General features: G+C 38.3%; 2 protein-coding genes across 2 annotated transcripts; both read left to right on the top strand.

The window, feature by feature from the left end:
• Positions 1-253: 253 nt before the first annotated feature.
• On the top strand, positions 254-9,038 carry LOC139467866 (uncharacterized). The gene is made up of 6 exons (XM_071249377.1): positions 254-521; positions 4,987-5,052; positions 5,911-6,098; positions 7,493-7,575; positions 8,344-8,551; positions 8,925-9,038. The coding sequence occupies exons 1-6, from the start codon at positions 254-256 to the stop codon at positions 9,036-9,038; spliced, it is 927 nt and encodes a 308-aa protein (XP_071105478.1).
• A 9,890-nt stretch (positions 9,039-18,928) lies between these two features.
• On the top strand, positions 18,929-24,692 carry LOC139467923 (uncharacterized). The gene is made up of 6 exons (XM_071249511.1): positions 18,929-19,196; positions 19,888-19,953; positions 21,031-21,218; positions 22,591-22,673; positions 24,035-24,242; positions 24,579-24,692. The coding sequence occupies exons 1-6, from the start codon at positions 18,929-18,931 to the stop codon at positions 24,690-24,692; spliced, it is 927 nt and encodes a 308-aa protein (XP_071105612.1).
• The last annotated feature ends 2,909 nt before the right edge of the window (positions 24,693-27,601 follow it).

The raw sequence follows: 27,601 nt of genomic DNA, 5'->3' as shown, positions 1-27,601 counted from the left end.
CTCGTTTCGTAAAAATGGTATCTAACGAGAATGAGTGTAGTATTCTCTATTTACATATATCATTGCGTATATGCGGTTGTGTAGCTAAATGGATCTTGCGCAGAGCGTAACTAATTACTTTCTGCTTGTCGAGTCCTACTGACCACTTACTGACCTAAATTGAAATTATCATTGCTGTCAAGTATAATATGTTTCTGTCACATTTCGTGAATGCTGTCATTAACACCTACCTAAGTTGTATTTTTTTAGCAGAATGTCGGTCATGTGGAGCATGGAATTTCTCCTGGTCATCTTGGCAAACTTGGTTGTGGATTCCAACAGCTTTCATTCTTATGCAGCGAATCCATTCAAAGCAGAGAACTTCGCTCCAAGCCTTTCTGCAGAGAAGGCGGACAAAGTCATGACAGAGTTCCAAGAGAAAACTGATGACAAGTTGAATGAATTGGAAGACGAAATTAAGAATAGTCAGAGCCTGGCGGAGTCGAAAATAACTATCCTGGAGACAGAAATGAAAAAACTTGGTACGCATCGTCAGCGCACACGTCTGGTTTGGTTAACAAATACATAAACGAATTGCAAGGAGTATTCGATTGGCTTTTGTGCAGGACTTTTGACGCGTTTTTAATGTGCACATTATTATAACTACTTTCATTATTTGTAACAATAGAGATGGATGACTGATAAATTTTGGGACAGATGGTTGCACATGGTAACATTTTGGAATTAAATTTTCTCGACTACTTTTATTAACTTTTCACAAACTTGTCAAAATCCTCAATGCCTTTTCAAGGGGATTCAGTATATCTTTTTAAGGAAACACTCGTTTCCGGTAGAACAAGACATATCTCCACAAAACCATGTTGTGGATGCATCGCTCCTACATCATTTAAATTTACAAATGGACCCCAGGATACGAAAACACTAAGCAATTTCATTAGATTATTCAGGCACACGCGTGCAAACATTGGAGGTCAGAATTCAAAATATCTTAAGTTTGATCCTGTGAATAATCAGTAATGAAATGACATACTGATGAACCTGTTAAGAGCTTGGTATCATTTGTTCTTCCGTTTAGTGGTAAAAAGCATGTTTGCGCTTGTAAGGGTATCAAACTCTGCTGACTGATTCGCTCATTCTCTCCATGATCTCATTGCAGCAAACGACACCAAGTCAGCTGTGGACAGCCAACTGTCCAGTATCAGGAAAGTGATGGATAAGAGAGGTGAGATGAGTGATGTTATTTTCTTGCTTTTTATATAGTCGTTATCTCGACACTACATTTAGTAGATATGTTTTTTTATGATTTTGGAAGGTTTTGTCACTTTTATTAAATGCCAACACGACCGACGGATAAATCTTTGACTCTGTTAACTAAACATATCAATTATTTAATTTCAATGGTACGAGTAGCAGAACCGGGAAATTTTCGTGTGGCATATAACAGTGTAAAACCACACGTTCGAAACAATGGTACTGCGTCTGACACGTTTCCTGTAAAATAGGTGAAATATTGTTGAGGAACGGTGGGTTAGCCTAGTGGTAAAAGCGTTAGCACGTCACGTCGAAGATCTTGGTTCTATTCCCCACCTGGATAATTTGGGTGAAGCCCATTTCTGATATCCCTCGCAGTGATATTGCTGGTATATTACTAAAAGCGTCAGAAAACCAAACTGACTGACTTAGTGACTGACTGTAATATAGGTGTACTGAATGATGTTCTAAACTCTACTATAATAATCTCTGATCTCTTAGCATTCACAAATTGAAAGTAGTATTCAACTGGCTTTTGTGCATGAATTTGGCGCATTTTTAATATGAACATTATTATAACTACTTTCATTATTTGTAACAATGGAGATTTTAGGACCGTATGTGGATATATACACACATTGCAAAATCTTGGCTTGATATTATCGTGCCTTATTGGTATTTATATGTTTTAATAGTATCACTTTAATGAAATACAACAAGGAGAATAAATATATATTCATAGTCACAGTTGATTTGTGTATGAATATTTTTCAACATATATACCACATTAAGTGAAAGGTGTTCACTAATCTAGCCCATGTATACATTGTATGAACAACACTTCTAGTACACAACTAAAATTGTATTCTGATATACTATGTAAACGGATAGTGAAAAAAAGAAAATAATTGTCAGCCAACTAAGAGGAAACGAAGACATTTGTATCTTGTAGTGAGGCCTGAAGGCATGCATCATTGCAATTACAATAAAACCGCATTTGAGCAGATACTAGTACCTGGATACCTATGGTATCTAAATGTGTAGTTTAATAAATACTAATAATGTTGTCTGAGTTTGAATCCTCATCTATGTTGTCATACCTGGACCTGAGGTTTCAGAAACTTGAAGAAGAAGAAGTTTATTTATGAATGAAGGCCACATGCCACAGAGTTCATTTACAGGAATAATATATTCTATGCACATGAAGAAATTTCTTACAACAAACGTTCATCTTTTTTGATATTTGTATTTACATAGGTAATGTCTTTTTAAATATATGGACAGGTTTTTAATAACACGATCATTTCTAGTAGATGGAAGACTGATAAATTTTGGGACAGATGGTTGCACATGGTAACATTTTGGAAAAAAATTTTCTCGACTACTTTTATTAACTTATCAGAAACTTGTTTACTTATCAAAAGTCAAAATCCTCAATGCCTTTTCAAGGGGATTCAGTATATCTTTTTAAGGAAACACTCGTTTCCGGTAGAACAAGACATATCTCCACAAAACCCTGTTGTGGATGCATCGCTCCCACATCATTTAAATTTACAAATGGACCCCAGGATACGAATACGCTAAGCAATTTCTTTAGATTATTCAGGCACACGCGTGCAAACATTGGAGGTCAGAATTCAAAATATCTTAAGTTTGATCCTGTGAATAATCAGTAATGAAATGACATACTGATGAACCTGTTAAGAGCTTGGTATCATTTGTTCTTCCGTTTAGTGGTAAAAAGCATAATAATGTTTCCGCTTGTAAGGGTATCAAACTCTGCTGACTGACTGACTCATTCTCTCCATGATCTCATTGCAGAAAACGACACCAAGTCAGCTGTGGACAGCCAACTGTCCAGTGTCAGGAAAGTGATGGATAAGATAGGTGAGATGAGTGATGTTATTTTCTTGCTTTTTATATAGTCGTTATCTCGACACTACATTTAGTAGATATGTTTTTATGATTTTGGAAGGTTTTGTCACTTTTATTAAATGCCAACACGACCGACGGATAAATCTTTGACTCTGTTAACTTAACATATCAATTATTTAATTTCAATGGTACGAGTAGCAGAACCGGGAAATTTTCGTGTTGCATATAACAGTGTAAAACCACACGTTCGAAACAATGGTACTGCGTCTGACACGTTTCCTGTAAAATAGGTGAAATATGGTTGAGGGACGATGGGTTAGCCTAGTGGTAAAAGCGTTAGCACGTCACGTCGAAGATCTTGGTTCTATTCCCCACCTGGATAATTTGGGTGAAGCCCATTTCTGATATCCCTCGCAGTGATATTGCTGGTATATTACAAAAAGCGTCAGAAAACCAAACTGACTGACTTAGTGACTGACTGTAATATAGGTGCACTGAATGATGTTCTAAACTCTACTATAATAATCTCTTATCTCTTAGCATTCACAAATTGAAAGTAGTATTCAACTGGCTTTTGTGCATGAATTTGGCGCATTTTTAATATGCACATTATTATAACTACTTTCATTATTTGTAACAATGGAGATTTTAGGACCGTATGTGGATACATACACACATTGCAAAATCCTGGCTTGATATTATCTTGCCTTATTGGTATTTATATGTTTTAATAGTATCACTTTAATGAAATACAACAAGGAGAATAAATATATATTCATAGTCACAGTTGATTTGTGTATGAATATTTTTCAACATATATACCACATTAAGTGAAAGGTGTTCACTAATCTAGCCCATGTATACATTGTATGAACAACACTTCTAGTACACAACTAAAATTGTATTCTGATATACTATGTAAACGGATAGTGAAAAAAAGAAAATAATTGTCAGCCAACTAAGAGGAAACGAAGACATTTGTATCTTGTAGTGAGGCCTGAAGGCATGCATCATTGCAATTACAATAAAACCGCATTTGAGCAGATACTAGTACCTGGATACCTATGGTATCTAAATGTGTAGTTTAATAAATACTAATAATGTTGTCTGAGTTTGAATCCTCATCTATGTTGTCATACCTGGACCTGAGGATTCAGAAACTTGAAGAAGAAGAAGTTTATTTATGAATGAAGGCCACATGCCACAGAGTTCATTTACAGGAATAATATATTCTATGCACATGAAGAAATTTCTTACAACAAACGTTCATCTTTTTTGATATTTGTATTTACATAGGTAATGTCTTTTTAAATATATGGACAGGTTTTTAATAACACGATCATTTCTAGTAGATGGAAGACTGATAAATTTTGGGACAGATGGTTGCACATGGTAACATTTTGGAATAAAATTTTCTCGACTACTTTTATTAACTTATCAGAAACTTGTTTACTTATCAAAAGTCAAAATCCTCAATGCCTTTTCAAGGGGATTCAGTATATCTTTTTAAGGAAACACTCGTTTCCGGTAGAACAAGACATATCTCCACAAAACCATGTTGTGGATGCATCGCTCCTACATCATTTAAATTTACAAATGGACCCCAGGATACGAAAACACTAAGCAATTTCATTAGATTATTCAGGCACACGCGTGCAAACATTGGAGGTCAGAATTCAAAATATCTTAAGTTTGATCCTGTGAATAATCAGTAATGAAATGACATACTGATGAACCTGTTAAGAGCTTGGTATCATTTGTTCTTCCGTTAAGTGGTAAAAAGCATAATAATGTTTCCGCTTGTAAGAGTATCAAACTCTGCTGACCTACTCGCTCATTCTCTCCATGATCTCATTGCAGCAAACGACACCAAGTCAGCTGTAGACAGCCAACTGTCCAGTGTCAGGAAAGTGATGGATAAGATAGGTGAGATGAGAGATGTTATTGTCTTGCTTTTTATGGAGTCGTTATCTCGACACTGCATTTTGCAGATATTATTTTTATGATTTTGGAAGGTTTGTCACTTTTATTTATTGCCAACACAACCGACGGATAATTCTTTGACTCTTTTAACAAAACATATCAATTATTTAATTTCATGTCCAGTGTCAGGAAAGTGATATTATTGTCTTGCTTTTTATATAGTCGTAATCTCGCATTAGCCCACTTTAGATTAAATTATCATAAACGTTTCATAACTGAAATTCTCATAAACGTTTCATAACAGAAAGTTTGTAGAATAAATAGAAAAAAGGATTTCCAAAATGTGTTTAACAAAACAGAATCTTATATATTTAAGTTCCTGAGAACACCATATGCATTAAAATGCAACATATGCTTTGGGCGAATTTCGATTGACTGACTGATTGGTTGGTTGGTTGATTTAAATTATATTTAAGGGGCGTATGCTTCTATTTGGAAAAATGTCCTTTTAGAAATTAAAATAAATGATTGATTGAACCAATTACGATCATGTTCAGATTTTAGACTAAGTTGACTATCATTCCAATGAAAATAAAAGATTAATCACAACATTGCACATCTTCATTGAAGTCCGAAATAGAACTATTTGTGTAGTCAAAACAAGGCGCCGCCTTGCATATAAGGGTATCCTATTAACGTACAGGAACATTGCTATAATACTGTTTAGTTTAGATAAAATATTGATATTGATACAGAGAACTGTACTTGTACTTGGAACTAATTTCATAATTAAAGGGCTGGCGTTATGAACTGTACTTGTATGGAACATAAAATAATTGAAACAGTTTGTGATTATGGTAGCGGAGGTATGCCCAAACCCGTCGTCCTTAAAAGGAGGAAAAGTACTGAAGTCGACAGGACGCCATGTTGGTGCCCAGGTGCAGTTCCAGTGTACCGATGGCGAAAAGCTAGCATTCACGTGTCTTGCGACGGGAGAATGGGGTGCCAAATCTCAGTGTTCACAGACATATTGGGAAAATCCTCCACTTGTAAGCGAAACTTGTATAGTAAAGCTCCTGCATTCAATAATGTAGTCTGATGTCTATACATTAATGTGTAAGCGTTATTAACCCTTGACCTTCCTGCTATGGATGACTAGAATAGAGATGATGAAGGTCATGGTAAAGGTCATGTTATTGATTAAAATCCGTTTCATCAAACGATCCGAAATGGACTTCCCATCACATATGTTACTAAATGCTTCACCACGCCGTAAAAGGCGACTATGCTTGTCGTAAAAGGCGACTATGCATGTAAAAGGCGACTAACAAGATCGGGTGGTCAGGCTCGCTGACTTGATTAATGCCAATTGCGTGGATCGATGCTCATGATATTAATCACTGTATTGTCTGGTCCAGACTCGATTATTTACAGATCGCCGTCATATAGCTGTTTTATCGCTGAGTGCGGCGTTAAACAACAAACCAACCAACCATTACATACAATGTATACGCATTGTTTATACCATGTTTCATGGCGATCGAGATATGTTTTGTCATATTTTCTTTGCCAGAAATCTATCGAGTCTCCTTTTTTATTACACTTGCATAAAGTGTCATGGTCAAATGGGGTAGAATAGGTCTTCAGCAACCTATGCTTGCTGTAAGAGACGACTATGCTTGTCGTAAGAGGCGACTAACGGGATAGGTGGTCAGGCTCGCTGACTTCGTTGAAGCATGTCATCGATTTAAATTGCATGGAGTGATGCTCATGATATCAATCACTGGATTCTTTGGTCTAGTCTCGAATATGTACAGACCGCCGTCTGATATATTATCTGTTATATATATAAACAACAAACCAAGCAGCCAACCAAACCATAGAAATCCTTAAGAATAAATAAAATAACTTAATACTGAAATCATTCACACATAGTAATTTGTCCCGAATTCATGTGTCGAGCTTCATCTCGTCTAATGACTGATGAGCTGTGATGAGGTAGCGGGCACAGGCGGCAGAGTGGTCTACAGTGTCCATTATGTTTCTGGGTTTATCAGGACCATACCCTTGCCTGTGCACGTGGGATTCCCAAACGTGAGGAACGTGTTATACCAGTGCAGCAGGGCGTGGAGTCATTCGACAGATGACATCCTTACCTTGTCAGCTTGCTGACGCGGTTAACCTTTTTGGTCATGTGGACAAGGCGTCCGACCTGTGATCAGAAGGTCCGTGGTTCGAATCCCAACACGGGACTCGGACATTTTATGTCCGCTACACCAGCATCAGATCATTCTCTCCTCCCTTATTCCTCGCCGTGATCTAACTGAAATACTGTTCAAATCGGTGCTAAACCAAATACACTCAAACACTGTCTTTTATCATGTAGCGTGAAATGTATATGTATTTTGAATACGTATATATATTATATATTTCTGTCTTTCAGGGCGCGTACAAACTTCCCAGTACATTTGGCCCCGGATCAGCAGTGACGTTCATTGCCGAGCCCTTGGGAACAGGACACATGTGGTATAGTGACGATATTCTTTCTCACATTTGGTTCACGCTCATAACAATCTTTATTGTGGTCGAGTCGTCTAAGGCGCGCAATACTCTGTGCAGAGTAGTGTCCCTTGGGCATGTCAGAAACCTGTCAGTGATCATGGGTTTCACCAAAGTGGGAAACGTCCAAGACCTTTATCACTTTTCTCCCACATCAAATTGACACACCGTGTTATAACTGGAATACTGTTGAAAGCGTCTTTAAAAGCCCAACTCACTAGCTTTCCAGAGCCAAATACCCGATTATCGAGTGTATCTCCCTTCTACATCTTCCCGAGGCAAGGGCGTTAACTGACAATAAAAGTCCAGTTATCACCCTTGCCGAACTAGGCTGGAATTCCGAGGTTACATATTGGCTTGAATAACGATTCTATGCATAGTCCAATCAAAATATAAAATCTAGACATGCGGTTGGTGAACAACATGGATTTCAACCTGCAGATTTCGGTAGACTGAAGGATTTACAAAGCACGTGTTCCGCATATATTTTGCAAATCTTTTCATGTTTTGAAGGTGCTCAAGTATTCTTATACACTTCGCGAGTAAAGGCCCGTTACAATACAATATGTCTCTTGATTATCGATCAGATCGTCTTAACTCTGCGCCGCCATTTTGTTGGAAGCAATTGCAAGTGATATGAGAGGTTGAATCTGATTGGTCAATAGGAGGGAAATAGACGGGACATTTCTCGTAATAGCCGCCGGTGGCGCAACAATCGAGTCTGTCTGTTTTAAGGTCAATCTTTGACTTCAAGAAAAACGGAGATGATAAAGCGGACATACTGTTACATACGTCTATCCGAACAAAGATAAGATCGATAGTAAGAAACTCTCGTCAGAATGGCCATTACGGACGTGAAGAAAGGGCACATCTGTCACCTTTCGACATCAAAGTCGGACAACCCTTCAACTTCACTGCAGTCCTTGACAAAATTGGATATAAGGTAGGAAGTTATGCTTCATATGCTTTATGAGGGGTAAAACGTAATTGGATTCTGTTTACAATATTAAACAAATAGGTTCAGCATTGTTAGGTTAAAATTGAAATGTTGGGGTGTGGTCCTGACGGGACACAGGTAATACTCGTATTTTTCATTCACCGACTCTCTTTATTTTGCATATTTAAATAAAAGCTACAAAGAATCTTTTCATGATCAAAATACATCTGTAGTAGAAGTATGAATCGCTTTGAAATAGTGATTTTATCAGGTCTTGAGCATTATCTCCACTCACTCACTCACTCACTCTGAAAGAATCAAATTACCAAGTGCGGAACTTTAAATTTCGGTATTCCAATTCCGTATTTTTGTTCTTCAGGGATATGTCAATGGTGATCATTACTTCGACTTCAAGCACAGAGTCAAGGAAATGCCGCAATACGTGGCACTTCGTGGACAGATGAAGGTGAACAGCATGAAAGTCCGGATCTAGGATACGTCCTGAATATTGAGGAATCAAAAAGTTCTTTCTCCATCACACAATTCATCTCAGAATCTCATCAGCAGAATTTTAGCTACATATGAAAAGTGTTTTTGTTTTTTTGTAAGAGAAAATATCATTGAGGAGGAAAGTCTTATGATCTTATAAAGTTACACATATATTAAAAATTCTTCACCACTTCACCGTAAAATTTGCAGTAAGCAATTAAATCTTGTAATGAGTGAGAAAACCTTATTATATCTGTTTGTTGTTTGTCCGCCTGTACATGTATGTAATCTGTAATAAACTCCTCTGAACACTGAGCAGGATAACAGCTCTGTCGCAACAAACACAATTACGCTGTGCGGTGTTCCCAACTAAGATATACATGAAGGGGGCGAAGTTATCAGTGTGTTTCCTCCGTGTGGCATAGCATGCTCGCAGCCACTCAGTCACTCACTAATAAGTTGTACATATACTCGTCGATCGGGGCATGTTCGCAAGACTAAGGTTTGGGGATAAAGCACATAAACATAATTGCCTAAGGTCAAACATACTGGAGTGAGTGAGTATCGCTTTACGCCGCTTTTTTTAGCAATATTCCAGCAATATCATGGCGGGGGACACCAGAAATGGATTCACACATTGTAACCATGTCGGGAATCGAACCCGGGTCCTCGCGATCGGCGTGACGATCGAACGCTTTAACCACTATGCTACCCGACCGCCCCTAGCATACTGTGGGTGGTAGACCAAATTATTAACTGACAAGTGGCACCTATACAATCAATTTATACTATAAACACTTTGCTCGCGTCAGTATGCTGACCCGCCGTGATATTGCTGTAATATTGCTAAAAGCGGCGTAAAACCATACTCACTCACTCAGTATACTGCCACGTGCCACGAATTGAACGAAAACATTAAACGAATTAATAACAATGCATTTTTGACCATAAGGTAGTCAAATATACTGATTGTAAATGTAACATTTTACATAAAATTCCAAATTCCAATAAAGAATATTCACTCCGTTTATGATCCTTCGCTTGTAGGCATGCACGTGGGTTTCTACATTCTGGAACACGTCTACCACACGAGGGCTTGTCCGATAATAAGCTGACACAACATGATATAACTAAAATACTTTTGAAAGACATGTTTTTCCGACAGTCTCACAAACCAGAGAACAATCTGCCGAAATAGATTCCATTGGTCATAAGGCATTCTGACCTGGAATGCCCATGGCACGCATTTGTTGCCAAATAAAATAGACTTGTGACGATTTTTAAAATAAAGAAGCTATTCAGGTTGTCAAAAGCAATTAAGACACACGAGCCTTTTCAATAAAAGTGACAAAAACCTTTCTATAAACATAAGTGCGACAAAACCCGTTTCATGATAATAAGAAATCACTGCTAAATATAAGCGTCAAAACCCTTTCCATATTCATCAAAAATATCTGCCCAAAACACACTTTCAGATTTACGCTTTGATGACGTGAATCCCTTGTGATTGCAAAGTCCACACAGTCAAGCAATATATGCTTGACGGTGAACCTTTCATCACAAGGGATACACTTAGGATGTTCGTCCTCGTCTGTCTTTAGCAGATATTCGTGGGTAAACCGACTGCGGCCAATACGCCATCGTTGTAAAACGACCTCGTCATGTCTTGACTGACAACCCAAGTAGTTATGACCGATTGTTGGTTTTAATTTGTGAAGTTTATTGCTTCCTACCTTGGTGTCCCACCTCTTTTGCATGAGATCCCGAGTATAACTCTTGATGGTTGGTTTGAAATCACTGTACGGGATAAGCAGTGGAGATAACGGTTTGTCAAGAGCTGCTTCAGCTGCAGCATTGGCTTTTGAGTTACCCGTATGCCTACATGACATGGTAACCGGCAAAAGACGATGTCACATTGGCCAGTAGAAAGATCATTATAGAGTTCAAGAATGTCTAGAATAAAAAGGTGATATGATGAGACACTTTTAAGTGCCTGAAGGCACGACAACGAATCAGAGAAGATGGTGATGTGATATATTGCAGTGACAGTTTAATGCGGCGCTGTTCGAGTGAAGGTTCAACAGCCTCCACATACATACTGTCCACGGGAGAGGCCCTACAAGCTCCAAGACAGAGCCTAAGGTCCTGATGGTGTATAGCGTCCAATTTTCCTAAATTGCTTTTGCAGGCTGCACCATAGACAATGGAACCATAGTCTAGTTTCGAGCGTATTAGCGATCTGTACAAGTGAAGGAGGGTTGTCTGATCCCCACCCCACTCAGAATTTCAAACGCCTTTTAACACAGGTAGTTGGATGGATCTTGTGATCCCCCCCCCCCCCCCCCCCCAGGCTTTGGAATAGGAATAATAATAGCATTGTGCCACGAAGGAGGAAAATTCCTGGTGGTCCATATTTCATCAAATATATTCGGTAACGTTTCCAAACATGAATCAGGCAAGTGTTTCAGGAGCTGAAAGTGGACGATGTCGGCTCCTGCTGCAGTGTCATGAGATTGCCCTAGGGCAGTATATAATTCATGGAGTGAAAATGTTTAGTTATAGTCCTCACCATTATCAGTGTTGAAACTTTTCTTTTCATGTTGTTTTTGAAACCTCTGGAAATGAGGATTATATTTTGATGATGAAGAATGATGTGTTGTCAATATAAGATTTGGTGGTTAAAAGTGTATTACCATCTTTGAGATAGTGAACTCCAGATTTTGAGCCTTTTCCCTTAATCTATTGAATCATGTTCCACACCTTGGCGTTGGTGTGCGGGAATTGATTTTGGATACATATTTCCTCCTGGATTGACGTTTATTTTGTTTAAAGGTACGTCTCGCTTTAGCGTCCGTGATTTGAACGTTATTCAGGTTGTGGACAGTCGGCTTTCTTACTATTTTTCCTAGCTTGTTTACAATTATTATCAAACCAAGGTTTACATATATGAGGGTTTGCAGAGGACTTAGGAATGCTTTCGTCTCCAATAGCATTCAATATATCTGAAAAAAGTTGTATAGGATCAGGAACATTCCTGAAACTTTCAGGTGTTAGTTTTTCAGTACATAACGTTTGGAATAAAGACCAGTTGGCCTTTGTACAGTTCCACCTTGTTGAAGGTGGTTCGTCAGACGGATTAATTAGAAGATAAATATTTCGTTTTGTGAGATTTGCGTGATGTTATACTGAATGGATGTACGGAAATTTTTCTTAATTCGTAAGGTGGAGTGTTCCAATGAAAAATTTCCGTACATCCATTCAGCATAACATCACGCAAAGCTTACAAAACGAAATATTTACCGACATTGTAACATGAACGTTAATTAAAATCGATATTTAGGAGGAACTAATTTACTGAGCGCATGACACAAGAAGATTGTCGTTAGTAATACGTCTCCTCGTGCCTACCTTCGAAAAGATGCATGATATGGGGTGCCGCGAAACCGACCAATGATTTTGAGGTACTCAAATAATGATGATCCATTTTACGAAAGGGGTGGTCACTTGTTCAAGCCCATTTCTCAGAAAATAAAGAAACAACAGGAAATATCACAAATTCAATTCTTTATCACAGTTCCTCATCTTACTTGTAATTTGTAGTTATGCGTATCTATAAAATACAAATAATCAAAATTAGAAAAGACGTACATACTGTTTGGCCTCTGTACAAGATAGTGTCAACTCGCCTGAAACTGAGGTGGTGACAAGAGACGTCAAACATGTGCGAGATTTTTGACATGCAGCTTTGCTGGGATGGAAAAAGTTGTTTACTGTTACAGTGGAATTACATATGTGAAAGAGACCATGGGAATTAGCAGAAGAATTAACCTGGACGTTATTCACGGGAGCAGTGGACAGTGGCAGGATATTTGTATCTTGGACAGGTACCAAATTACGTTCGTTAGCGAGCTGCTGTTGTCCCTGAAGAATGTTCGAATAATGTCGTTTTGAGCCGAGCTCGAGTCAATGGAATACGTCTTCCAACGATTCATCGGTTTTGTGGCCGGTAATTTTGCAAAATTTCGCGGTTTTCAATACCTGCGTTTGACAGCAAAGTGACGGCAGTTGCCCGAAGACAATGGTTTGTATACACTTTGAGACCAGCGTTGATAGAAATATCTTTCATCATGTTGCCAATGACATTTACACCAACTGGCCTTGTGGTGTACCATTCGGTGTCGTCGACGTGGACTCGTCTCTTTGGAGCCTGGTAAAAAGCCCCATTGTTCGGATTGAGGAGAGACGTATTTTTTAAATGAAAGTGCAGGACAGAATTGGTCCGATGTTGCATTAATGCGTTTGTTGGGCCCATTTGAGTCTTTGAGGTCCCCCCTGTGATTTTTAGTGACTTAGGAGTGTGTCATTTCAATAAACTCGAACTCCTGTTCATCAGTGGATACACGAAAGGAAGATGCAGTTAATTTTCTTTGGTTTTTTTTACCACGACGAGCGAAAGCGAGTGTGAGGTCGAACCACACTTTACGAAGCAAGTCGGAAGGAGTTTCCGTATCCAAAATTTCACGAATTGTTTTTAAATCATTCTCGGGGATAGCAGCATGATGTGTTGTCTGGTCAAGACCATCGTGCTTAAGGTTTTTTATCATGGACAGAAAGACATTGTTTGCAGTGTGAAATACCCGGTCTTGGATAATGTTTACACTGCGCTCAAATGCCAGTCCCCTGATGTGCCTGTGTATGGCAGCACGCAACTCAACAAAACTCGATTTTGAGTAAAGGTCTCCCTCAGCATTTCTGACTTCGGTATAAAAGAACCTCAGTCTCTCATTCAGTTGAAAAGCAGGAAGCTCTTCGAACTTGGGTTAAAAAACTCGGAAACCAAGCCATTCTGGAAGTGAAAAGATTGCCTTGTTCAGGGTACAAATGTGACAGTAAGTGCGAGTAATTTGTTATTATTATGGTGTCGTGTTTAAACGAATTTTCCATATATCCATTTAGTATAACATATCTCAAATCTTACAAAACGAAATATTTAACTTATGTTAAAATTTTGGTCAATCTCGTTATATTATTGCCAATTTTTTTCCGATGACACATTGTTCACGCTTTACATTGCTATCATGGCAATGGTGTAAGGGAGGTAACTCTCGCTGATGTTGATCGAATCTGCATAGGAATTTTTGGTATGTTTTTAAGTATTCTTTTATGTTTCAATGGCTTACGTCGAAATATTTTAACTCCCCAGGAGGTATTACGCCCAGTAGATTTGGAGAGGTTCCCATCCACGATGTCCTGTACTGCTTTTGCATCAAGGGACGCGAAGCGGTCACTGGACGTTTGAACTTTGGGCTCTACGGAAACGCTGGCTGTATTTCCTAGTTCAGGGGCCATCTCAGAATGGTTTTCGGCTTCAACAGCTGTTGTGGGTTATAATAAGAACAAAATTAGGTGGGTGTATGAAAGTCTTAACTATTACAGAGTTGCAATAAATGTTTTCTACTCTGTTAAAAATTGACTTTGTTTTGTTTTTTCCTTTGGCCAAGCCTAAGAACATTACATTAGTTATGATTATGATTGTGTAATTAATGGAAAAAGGTAAATTTCATTTACCTTCAAATTCTTGAATCATCTCAGAAAATGTCTCGTCATCCCATTCACTCACTATTTCATCGAAATCTCCGATGTGGAAGTCAGGGTAAATTTCCATCTGTTCCTCCATGTTGATGATTTCAAAAATAGTTCCATTAATTAATGTATACATACACTGTGATGAGACCCCATAAATTCAGCGATGTTATGCTCATTTGACAACACTTTTTAACCAATCAGATCAGGGAACATACCTACTTTTATGTTACAGTAGTTGTTAGTATTGTTGGAAAATGGTCACTTCCACAAAGGTCATCATGGACCGACCATTCAAATTCATTTTTGAATCTGTCAGTGAAAGATCTTGGGCAGAGTATGTGCCAGTGGCAGGATGAAGATAGGTATTGGCACCATCATTGAAGATGATTAAATCATTGTTTGAGATGAAATATCCATGGACTTTTCCCTAATTATTTGTTTCAGTACTCCCCCATAGGGGATTATGACCGATTAAATCGCCCATGATGATACAGGGCTTCGGGGGCAGATCATACAACGTCTGAAGATCTGATTGACGGATAGTTCAGGAAGGTGGAAGATACAGTGATCACCTTGTAAACACTATGTTCAAAGTAACACGGACAGCAACAACTTGTAGAGTAGTATTGAGTGGAACAGGGCTATGGATTACGCCCTGCTTCACCAGGATAGAAGAACCCCCTGTAACTTGATCAACAGAATGGGAAAACAAGTGGTAAGAACTGTACTGCTGGATATCAAATCGATCTGTGTTTCTTGGAGACAAAAAGCTGACGGTTTACAACCTTGGATTAAATTTCTTCTTAAGAGCTCTGCAATTCCATTGTATTATGTTTGTGGATTTATGGTGGTGCTTCCATTGGAGAAATACCACGCGAACGTGAGGAAGGCTTTGTAGTACTCCTATCGGTTTCATGTGGAGATGGAGTTACATCCATGTCCAGAGGACCAAAGGAGTTCTAGATCTCTACTGGGACCTCTAAAGGAGAGGTGGCCTTCGATGTTTGCAGCTGTTCTTTTTGCTGCTTCTTTTTCAATAATTTATTTTCCCTGTTTGTGAGTTTGACAATTTCTGGTTCTGGCTCTGTTACTGGTTTTGGATTCTGAGATCTCGACATTTTTTACGGTTTTTGGTTTTGGGGTTGTCACAGATGTTTTTTTGAAGTGAAGTAGTTGGACGTGGCTGAACAGATTTGGCCCATGTCAGATCAGTCTGGCAGTCGACATTGGTGACAGCAGCAGAGTAAGAGATAGAAGAAGTGGTTGCAGTGGAACCTACAACCCTCTTTTTAGCTTCAAAGTAGAAGTTTTGTTCAGTCTTGATTTTCATTATCTGTAATTCATGTTACCACACAGGTCAGGATTTGGAAGATACCATATGGCTCCCACCACAGTTTGAAAACTTCACATCCTTCCTGCAGTCAGTGGCCTCGTGTTTGTCTCCGCAGCGGTAGCAAACAACAGAGACACAGCAGGATTTGGATCCCCGTCCAAACGCTTGTCAGGTGTAGCACCAGATTGAATCAAATAGTGATGATACCACGTGTTCCAGAAAAGGAGAGCGTATCCTGCCCCTCCGAAGGCAATCGTCACAAGCACTTGCAAAGACGTGTCAATTGGTTGCTTGAACAAACATGATGGTACAAATGAAAATAGAGAATTGTATCGGACATCATTTTTGGCACTGATGTCTCAAATTTGGAAATGTCCTCCATGTGCCTTCCATGACACCTTTTGAAAGCTTTACTAAGAACCTGAATGTTTTAACCTTGATCATACAACCTCTGAGCAAGTATCGTATAACATTCTTTGAAATCGTGGTAGAAAAAGCATGCTCGATTGTAACTCCAAAGTTTGAAATGTAGACACGGAGGCTGGAGCTGCTGGACGCCTTGATACATTTGTTCTCTCTATTCATTATAAGGACGCCTTTATACATCAAACATGTACTTACCTTTTATGCTAGCGTGCATAGTGTTATCTTGGATGTGTCTCATATTCATGCCCACTGTTTTTTTAAAGTTTCAAGGTACGATTGCCTTTCATAGTTACATTTGCGGGTGCCAAAGGTATGCGAGAAGAGTTTTGAACAGCTCACTGTACAAAATTTTTGTGTCGAGCATGTGTTATCCTGAAGGTGTTGTAATTTAAACAGAAGTGCTTTCAATGTATTTTAAAAGTTGTGCTGCTTTTGGCATTTGTTTGCACAAACCGGCAGTGGTATTGTTACAAACAATCTTGTTATAAGAACACGTTACGTTTATTCTTGTAAAATCTCGTAATAGTCCCAAACCTTAGTCACCCTCAATCCAAATCTTCATGACATTTTCATGCGAAAATGCTTACACGCTAAATCCTTTCCTTGAACATAAAGGAGCTTTATGTTGGGAAAAATGTTACAATCTATAATAATTCCATACCAGCGAAGGACCCGCCTAATTCACTGCCGTCATAAACACATGCTGATGATGTAATCGGAACCATAGAATGGCCTTTTAGAAATAATTTATTCTGACTACAGAAACTGAAAAGAGTTTTTTGGTGCCTTTATTTAACGTCTTTTGGGTCTTGAAGGCTTTGGGCTATCTTGTTTGTTAAACATATAAACTAAAATTTAGATTTGAACATTTATTATTGTACAATCTTGTAATATTCCCAAACCTTAGTCTCCCTCAATTCATTCATCTATCTCCATGACATTTTGATGCACATTTACACGCTGAATCCTTTCCTGAACATAAAGGAGCTAACACCATTTCTGAAAAATAATGTCCATACCACTGAAGGAACCACTTCATTCACTACTGTCATAAACAATTGCTCATGATGCAATCGGAACCATAAATGGACATTTAGCAAACATTTCTTCTGATTACAGAAGGTTTTTGTTGACTTTATTTCAAGTCTATTGTGTCTTGAAGGCTTTCGACTGTATGATTATTTATTCTTGTTTATTTAACAGATAAACTAAAATGTAGATTTGAACAGCACCCTACCAAATGTTTCAGTCTCATCCCTTCATTGAATTTGTAAATAAACAGAAGGACTTCATGTAATAATGCGGATTCTGTCCCGGCCACTGATGTTTTCATCGCAGGTGTGTCGTGACTAGACGCCATTGTTCTTACTGCTTTGAAGTTTCTTTCGAAGTATTTGTCAATTGTTTGCCATTGTACATGTCACTTGATGCTAGATTGTATCTGAAACCTTAAGGTATTCAGTAAATCGTTTGTAGTTGGCTTTGAGAATTTCGAGTTTAGTGTGGTCACGATATCTCTCTTTCAGTCATAATTATATAAAGAACGTTATAAAGAATAACTGACATACATTGTATGCCACCTTTCGTTTTGGGAACACACAAGGTAAGATGCTTATAATAAAATACCTCAAATTTGTCCCCAATCTGCCTTTAAACGTTTTGAAAGCTTTACCGAGGACGTGAATGTTGTAACCTTGATCAAACAACTTTTGAGCAAGGGTCGAATGACGCTCTTTAAAATCTGTGTAGATAGAGCATGCTCGATTGTACCTCAAACGTTGTGAAATGTACACACGAAAGGCTTGAGTGCAGAAAGATTAGTAAACAAAAAGGGAAAGTTGACTATTGGAAAGTTGATGCCATTCCTCTTGTCATACAGTCTTTCTGAGAGTGTGTTCATACTTTGTGCAGAGATTTAATTAAGAAACTATTGAGGCGATATCTGTTGCATTCATGTTTTACAAATTGTCCCGAACCTCTGTAGATAGACATGTAACTGTATCTATAGCCACTACGTTTTGTAAGATGGTCCAATGGATCACGGAATGAATCTTTTCCTTAATTTTGTCATATTAGATAGTGTTATATTGAGTTGAAACTTCTTCAGTTCGCATTTAGAAGTTAGCATGATGAAAAAGGGAGATGGTTCTATTGATATTCAACTTTATCATTACAATGAACGCTACGTTTCGAAGTAGATACTAACACTGTTATCAAGAAAGTGAAGTACAGAAATGTGAAGTTGAAAGGACATGTAAATGTGGATTATTGATGTTTATACAAGTTTAAATGACAATAGATTGATTTTTACACAACAGATAACAATAATCCATAAGTTGTAAAGTGATTCTGTTGTATTTGACTGGATAACCAATCTTATAATCATATAAGGTTGCGTAGCTTAAGTGCTCTAGTGCTAATTACTTGCTGCTCTTACTGACCTCTTACTGAACTAAATTGAAAGTTTCATTGCTGTCAAGTATTTCATTTCTGTCATATTTCGTGAACATTGTCATTCTCACGTCCCTAAGTTGTATTTATTTAGCAGAATGTGGGTCATGTGGAGCATGGGATTTCTCTTTGTCGTCTTGGCAAACTTGGTTGTGGATTCCAACAGCTTTCATACCAATACAGCGAAAGCATTCCATGCAATGAGCTTCGTTCCAAGCAATCCCGCAGAGAAAGTGGACAAAGTCATTACTGAATTACAAGAGAAAACTGATGTCAAGTTGAAAGAGCTGGGAGACGACATTAAGACTAGTCAGAGCCTGGTGGAGGCGAAAATAACTGTCCTGGAGACAGAAATGAAAAAAACGTGTTACAAATCGTCAGAGCACACATGTCTGGTTTGGTTAACAGATTCATACATAAATTGCAAGTGGTATTTGATTATCTTTCATGCAAGAATTGGCCGGATATTTTATTAGCACATTATCATTATATTATATTATTACTTTCATTATTTGTAACAATGGAGATTTTAGGACATTATATGTATAATTATTCACAAGTACATGGAGGCATCCAACATTGCAATAATGTTGTCCGGGTTTGAATCCTCATTCACGTTGTCATACCTGGACGTGAGGCTTTAGTCATAATTGTCAATTGTCAAAATCCACAATGCCTTTTCATTTTATCTGGAAGCACACTTTTTCTGGAAAAAAACCCCAAGACACATCTACATAATACCCTGCAGTGGATGCATCTCTCCCACATAATTTTAAATTACAATTGAACTCACATAACTCGAATACATAAAGCATTTTTTGTGTATTATTGAGGGACTCACAAGAGTTCAAAACACAAACATTGGAGGTCAGAATTCAAAATCTCTAAAGTGATCCTGTGAATAATCAGTAATGAAATGACATACTGATGAACCTGTTAAGAGCTTGGTATCATTTGTTTTTCCGTTTTGTGGTAAAAAGCATAATAATATTTCCGCTTGTAAGGGTATCAAACTCTGCTTACTGACTGACTCACTCTCTCCATGATCTCATTGCAGTAAACGACACCAAGTTACCTGAAGACAGCCAACTGTCCAGTGTCAGGAAAGTGATGGATAAGATAGGTGGGATGAGAGATGTTATTGTCTTGCTTTTTATGGAGTCGTACTCTCGACACTGCATTTAGCACATATTTTTTTTGATTATAGGAATGTTTTGTGGCTATTATCTATTGCCAACAAGAAGTCCCATAATTCAATGCTACGAGTAGCAGAACCGGGAAAGTTTCGTGTCGCATATAACAGTGTAAAAACACACGTTCGAAACAATGGTACTTCCTCTGACACGTATCCCTGTTATATAAGATGAGGGGCGGTGGGTTAGCCTAGTGATTAAAGCGTTAACACGATCTGATTTCTTTTTTCTTTCTGAAATTATTAGGTGAAGTCCATTTCTGGCGTCCCTTGCCATGATATTGCTGAAATATTGCTAAAGACTACTGAAAAACAAACTGACTGACTGCCTGTATTATAAGTGTAATGAATGATGTACGTTTCTAAACTTTACTTTTATTTCTAGTATAATCTCTTATCTGAACTGATATTTGTTTAATGTCGCCTTGTTGAGATGAATTCAAGAAAAAAAGTTATATAAAAGCAAACCTGTGGAATAAATAGAAAATTTTCTTTCTAAATATGTTCACCAGAACAGAATCTAGTATTTTTAGTACATGTGAACACCGATGAAATGTAATGACCTTTCAGTAAAAATAAAATATTTGGTCGATCGATTGGTGTATTGGTTGGTTGATTGATTCAAATTTCGTTAAAGGGGCGTATCCAATATTTTATATCCTTTTAGTCGAAGAAAATAAATGATTGATAGAACCAGTTATGGTCATTTTCCGCCTTTAGCCTTGATTCACTTTCATTCCAATAAACTTGAAAGATTAATCACAATTCAAGTTTGTCTACGATACATAACTATTTGTGTAGTCAAACTCAATGCGCATCCTTGCATATCAGACTATCTTATAAACATACAGGAACATTGTTTTAATACTGTTTAGTTTAGAAACAATAGGTATCGATATAGATAATCATGTTTGTAGCTGTACCTTATGTAATCATAAAAAGGGCTGCCATTATCAAATGTACTTGTTGCGAACATAAAATAATTGAAACAATTTGTTATTATGGCAGCGGAGGTATGCCCAAACCCGTCGTCCATAGAAGGAGGAAAAGTACTGAAGTCGACAGGACGCCATGTTGGTGCCCAGGTGCAGTTCCAGTGTGCCAATGGCTTAAAGCTAGCATTCACGTGTCTTGCGACGGGAGAATGGGATGCCAAATCTCAGTGTTCGCAAACATATTGGGAAAATCCACCACTTGTAAGCGAAATTTGTATAGTAAACCTTCTGCATTCAGTAATATAGTCTGATGTCTATACATTAATGTGTAAGCGTTATTAACCCATGACCTTTCTGCCATGGATGACTAGAATAGAGATGATGAAGGTCATGTTATTGATTAAAATTCGTTTCAAACGATCCGAAATGGACTTTAATGTTACTAAATGCTTCATCACGCCGTCAAAGGCGACAATGCTTGTCGTAAAAGGCGACTAACGGGATCGGGTGGTCAGACTCGCTGACTTTGGTTGATGACAATTGCGTGGATCGATGCTCATGATATTAATCACTGTATTGACTGGTCCAGATTCGATTATTTACAGACCGCTGTCATATAGCTGTTTTATTGCTGAGTGCGGCGTTAAACAACAAACCAACCATTACATACAATGTATACGCATTGTTCATACCATGTTTCATGGCGATCGAGATATGTTTTGTCATAGTTTCTTTGCCAGGAATCTATCGAGTCTCCTTTTTTATTACACTTGCATAAAGTGCCATGGTAAAATGGGGTAGAAAATTTACAACATTACAATTTTGACCTGACAATGCCGAACCTATTTGTTTAATATTGTAAACAGAATGCAATTCCGTTTTACCCCTCATAATAGGTCTTCAGCAACCTATGCTAGCTGAAAGAGGCGACTATGCTTGTCGTAAGAGGCGACTAACGGGAACGGGTCAAGCATGTCATCGATTCAAATTGCATGGATCGATGCTCATGATATCAATCACTCGATTACGTACAGACCGCCGTCTGATATATAGCGGAGTTCGGCGTTAAACAACAAACCAACCAACCAACCAAATCATAGAAATCTTAATTATGAAATCATGCACACGTAGCAATTTGTCCCGAATTCATGTGTCGAGCTTCATCTCGTCTAATGACTGATGAGCTGTGATGAGGTAGCGGGCACAGGAGGCAAAGTGGTCTACAGTGTCCATTATGTTTCTGGATTTCTCAGGACCATACCCGTGCCCGTGCACGCGGGATTCCCAAACGTGAGGAACGTGTTATACCAGTGCAGCAGGGCGTGGAGTCACCCCACAGATGACATTCTTACCTTGTCAGTTTGCTGACGCGGTTAACCTCTTTGGTCAAGTAGACAAAGCGTCCGACCTGTATTCAGAAGGTCCGTGGTTCGAATCCCATCACGGGACTCGGAACTTTTATGGCCGCTACACCAGCATCACACCGTTCTCTCCTCCCTCATTCCTCGCCGTGATCTAACTGAAATACTGTTCAAAGCGGTGCTAAACCAAATACACTGACTCGTATCATGTAGAGTGATGTATATGTATTATGAATACGTATATATTTAGTATGCCTTTTTCTGACTTTCAGGGCGTGTACAAACTTCCCAGTACATTTGGCCCCGGATCAGCTGTGACGTTTATTGCCGAGCCCTTTGGAACAGGAGCAATGACGTATTGTGATGATACTCTTTTTCTCATTTGGTTAACAATCTCTATTGTGGTCGAGTCGTCTAAGGCGCCGCAATTCTCTGTGCAGAGTAGTGTCCCTTGGGCATGTCAGAAACCTATCATCGTGTGTTCGAATCCCGGTTCGCCCCGATTGTGTTTCTAGGTTTGAGAGCACCATACCAGTGCTCGTGGGTTTCACCAAATTTGGGAAACGTCCACTTTTCTCCCACATGAAGTGGACTCACAGTGTTATAACTGGAATACTGTTGAAAGCGTCGTTAAAAGCCCAACTCACTCGCTTTCCAAAGACAAATACCTGATTATCGAGTGTATCTCCCTTCTACATCTTCCCGAGGCAAGGGCGTTAACTGACAATAAAAGTCCAGTTACCACGCTTGCCGAACTAGGCTGGAATTCCGAGGTTACATATTGGCTTGAAAAACGAGTCTATGCATAGTCCAATCAAAATATAAAAAAAACTAGACATGCGGTTCGTGAACAACATGGACTTCAACGTGCACATTTCGGTAGACTGAAGGATTTACAAAGCACGTGTTCCGCATATATTTTGCAAATCTTTTCATGTTTTGAATGAAGGTGCTCAAGTATTCTTATACACTTCGCGAGTAAAGGCCCGTTACAATACAATATGTCTCTTGATTATCGATCAGATCGTCTTAACTCTGCGCCGCCATTTTGTTGGAAGCAATTGCAAGTGATATGAGAGGTTGAATCTGATTGGTCAATAGGAGGGAAATAGAAGGGGCATTAGGGTAATAACCGCCGGTGGCGCAACAATCGAGCCTGGAAATTCCAGCCTAGTTCGGCAAGGTTGAAAATTGACTTCCAATAGTCAGTTTACGCCCTTGCGTCGGTAAGATGCCCTTCTATCACGATCAGAACCCTGAACCCATTCGGCACCATGTGTTAGGTAAATCACCCCTTAAGAGTGACGTTTATATTTTATGTAGACGAGGACGCCTTTGGAGTATATAAAACAGTGCTCAGTCGATCCATTTCATGCAACTATAAGTCTTGTAATCCTGTATTACTTGAGGGTTTTTTTCCAGTTAATTTGTTAAGGCAAAAAGTAGCGATATTCCATCTATATCACGGTTGCCTTAAAATATTCGAGTCTGGACCAGACAAACCTGTGATTGATACTATGAGCAACTTTTGACGTACGATGACATGCAATCAACCAAGCCATTAAGACAGTCCATAAGATCCATTTAGTGACCCCTTACTATATGCATATTTATGAGTCCACTGACAGCTATTCTGACAGAGAATCCCACCCTGTTTACTTTCTGTAATGTACATTTCCGTATAGAGAAATATCCTCAGATAACAACTGTTTCCAGGTCCATCTTTGACTTCAAGAAAAACGGAGATTATAAAGCGGACATGCTGTTACATACGTCTATCCGAATAAAGCCAAGAACAATAGTAAGAAACTCTCGTCAGAATGGCCATTACGGACGTGAAGAAAGGGCACATCTGTCACCTTTCAACATCAAAGTCGGACAACCCTTCAACTTCACTGCAGTCCTTGACAAAATTGGATATAAGGTAGGAAGTTATGCTTCATATGCTTTATGAGGGGTAAAACGTAATTGGATTCTGTCAAAATTGAAATGTTGGTGTTTGGTCCTGACGGGACACAGGTAATTCTCGTATTTGTCATTCACCGACTCTTTTTAATTTGCATATTTAAATAAAAGCTGCAAAGAATCTTTTCCTGATCAAAATACACCTGTAGTAAAAGTATAAATCGCTTTGAAATAGTGATTTTATCAGGTCTTGATCATATTCTATACTCACTCACTCACTCACTCTGAAAGAATCAAATTACCAAGTGCGGAACTTTAAATTTCGGTATTCCAATTCCGTATTTTTGTTCTTCAGGGATATGTCAATGGCGATCATTACTTCGACTTCAAGCATAGAGTCAACGAAATGCCGCAATACGTGGTACTTCATGGACAGATGAAGGTGAACAGCATGAAAGTCCGGATCTAGTATACGTTCTTTCTCCATTACACATTTTATCTCCACAGCAGAATTCTAGCTGTTTAAGTTTCCGTACAAATAAAAAATATTTTTTGGTGGTTTTATGAGAGAAGATATCATCCAGGAGAAAATCTCCTGGCCTTTTTGAAGTTACGAATATAAGATATATTTTAATGTTTTCTTTGCGAAAAGCAGCCTTAATGACAATCTTCAGTGGAACCTGTTGTATCAACGTTGGCACTGCTGCTTCACCACTTAACCGTAAAATTTGCTTTGAAAATTAAATATCGGATGGAGTGAGAAAACATATGTGTGTTTGTTGTTTGTTGTCACACTGTACTTGTGTGTAATAAACTCTTCAGAAAATATATGAACACTCATCAGGATAACAGCTCTGTCAAAACAAACACAATTGCACTGAGCGGAGTTCCCGACTCAGGCATAAACGCAACTGGTGTTTTAGCCCATGCACGTGCAATACATGACAAATAACAGACAGTATGCGGAAAAAAAGACCTATTATTGTTTTCCAGAATGTTTGGAGATAATTTATTTTTTACGGATAAAATCCCAATCCAAATAATTTTCCATACACACAAGTGGGTCAAATAGAACTCGGCCAGTATGTAACTGTAGGCATCAGCGCCTGTGAACAATATTGAACCTCTAGACTCTTATCCAGAAACTGATTGAAGTGGACACAATGGAACGCTTCAAAGCATTTTCATTAAAATCCCTTTCACTATTTTGTTACAGTCAAGTCTGAATTCATTCACTAAATAGCAAAAGCTCCTGCCTTAAAAGCATTGTGAAGTATGTGCAATCCACAGGATCCTACGTGGAAAAATGAATGTGCATAGTCATTCTGTATTTGGGATTGCATGATGTCATGGAATTTCCAATTCACAGTAGGTCCATCCATACTAATCTGGACCAGATGTCTGACATTCAGTTGACCCGTAACTGCTTCCTTGAAATGCCTAGACTTTACAGTAACTTGACCTGAGGATATAAAATATACGTAATTCTTCACTGGTCTTGCTGAGACTTAAACTCATTTAAAAGCTATTTAACAGCAATCAAAACTACATTCAGTCACTGATTCACATCCCAATTTAATAATTAAAAAGAATTGCTGCATTTTATATTATGAAGATATCTGCAGTTTTCTTCTATTAACTGGTTTATGTAAGATTTAAATAAATACTCAACATGTAATCTAAAAGTTTCATTAGTATTAAGTCCATGATTTATTTTTTTAAAGTTTGGTTGGTTATATTTGTATCACTTAAAATTAGAATATTGATCTATCAAGATAAACAAAACTCACCTAAACGCTGGAAATCAAGGCATCCTGTCAATACTCTGCTCGCGTTATTCGTCCAGTATCAGACATGCAGATCCATTTGCTTTTCCTAAAGATATTTTGTTGAGTGAACCACAAAACTGACTTTTATTTGTGCAATGCCGAAGACACACACATAGCAGATCTCCCTTTCACCACAACAGAATTTAGATGCAATCTTGCCATCAGATAATATGACCTAAAATAAGGCACTGACTTTCTCATTTGACTTGTAACAAGATGTGTCATAACTTTCAATATTGTAAAAATAAATTCTACCTTTAGTGTTTCGTGTCTAGATATGAGAAACTAGCAGTGATGGAACCAGTCATCAAGGACGCCCTATAGGTCAAACTTGGTGGTCGACTTATCAGGCCATTTCCTTAGGTGACCGCTTTCGTTTCAAGTATTACATTACTGATATACGATATTTGAACTCAGTGGTTTTCGTTTAACAACGCCCAAATCCTGTAGATCCAATCCCACCAATGACTGACGGTATTACCGGTGACGACATCGTCTGTGAGACTTTAGCGCACTTTCTCCCATTGTACCAATATCAATTGTTTCCTGCAGCAGTAACACAATGCCTTGTTTCTGTATTTTGTTTCAAGCATCCATTGGTAGTTTGAATCCCAAGCGCGATTACAAACCCACGTTCCCATGAGTTAAACAGAATTTGAAGCAAACTTTCTGCCCTACTTCTGTCACTGGTCGATCTGACATGTTACTTGTTGACGTGACCCAGCCGTGAACCTTTTCATATAGACGTATTTGAAAATTTAAGATTAAAGATATGGAACATTATCAATGCTAATTGTTTAAATATGTACAGCATAAGAAAGGAGGTCAATCCAGCTGATGAGTGAGTTAACAGTTTACATCGCATTGGCAATGTTACTTATTGTTAAATACCTGTCGACAAAAGACTGTAAAACAGGAAGGCAAATAATAAGGCACAAATTACGTATTAAACAAACCAGGTCAAAATAAAATATATAATTGTTCAATAGATAAATTAACTAATTAAAATAAGGCTAGACCAATAACATCCAAAGCTACTGAAGATCATGGGGACTTGCGGTGCTTCTGCTTCCTGCATGATTCCCTAGCAGAATTCTTGTCATAACTTTGGACATCGGTGGTTATGTGGAAAGCTGACCAATATTCAAATACAAACTATAAGCAGGGAATTAAAACACTAGTCGATGTCAGACCAGGCCGGTCTTGAACACTGCCTGTCTGTTGATGCCTTGTAACCAATCTGGTGATGGTCGACATATGACATTTCGGAAGAGTAGTGGGGCTCAGTTTGCAGCACTAACTCTGCAAGAGTGTATTTTCAATTAATGCCAATCAGTACTCTACTGCACTTTTCTCGATAAAGAAAAGGCATTTGATAAGATTTGGCATAATGGACTGCTGAAAAAACTATTCACACGTGGAATAAATGGAAAGTGGCGATTTATCAAACATTCTTATACCACAGCAACAACTTATATTACATTTCAAGGTCAGTAATCAGAATAGTCTGCAATACGTATAGGTGTTGGACCAGGAAGAGTCCTATCAG

Source organism: Haliotis cracherodii, unplaced genomic scaffold (assembly GCF_022045235.1).
Source record: "Haliotis cracherodii isolate W230 unplaced genomic scaffold, xgHalCrac1.p SCAF_2, whole genome shotgun sequence".
Classification (NCBI taxonomy): Eukaryota; Metazoa; Mollusca; class Gastropoda; order Lepetellida; family Haliotidae; genus Haliotis; species Haliotis cracherodii.
Note: the sequence above shows the minus strand (reverse complement) of the source record. Positions and strands in the feature narration are given on the sequence as shown.

Excerpts from the sequence above, each read along its gene's own strand:
- LOC139467866 (XM_071249377.1), top strand. The coding sequence starts at position 254 with ATGTCGGTCATGTGGAGCATGGAATTTCTCCTGGTCATCTTGGCAAAC. Across the intron at positions 5,053-5,910 it reads GAAAGTGATGGATAAGATAG|CGGAGGTATGCCCAAACCCG; the intron begins GTGAGATGAGAG and ends TGATTATGGTAG. Across the intron at positions 8,552-8,924 it reads TTGACAAAATTGGATATAAG|GGATATGTCAATGGTGATCA; the intron begins GTAGGAAGTTAT and ends TTTGTTCTTCAG.
- LOC139467923 (XM_071249511.1), top strand. The coding sequence starts at position 18,929 with ATGTGGGTCATGTGGAGCATGGGATTTCTCTTTGTCGTCTTGGCAAAC. Across the intron at positions 21,219-22,590 it reads ATTGGGAAAATCCACCACTT|GGCGTGTACAAACTTCCCAG; the intron begins GTAAGCGAAATT and ends TCTGACTTTCAG. Across the intron at positions 24,243-24,578 it reads TTGACAAAATTGGATATAAG|GGATATGTCAATGGCGATCA; the intron begins GTAGGAAGTTAT and ends TTTGTTCTTCAG.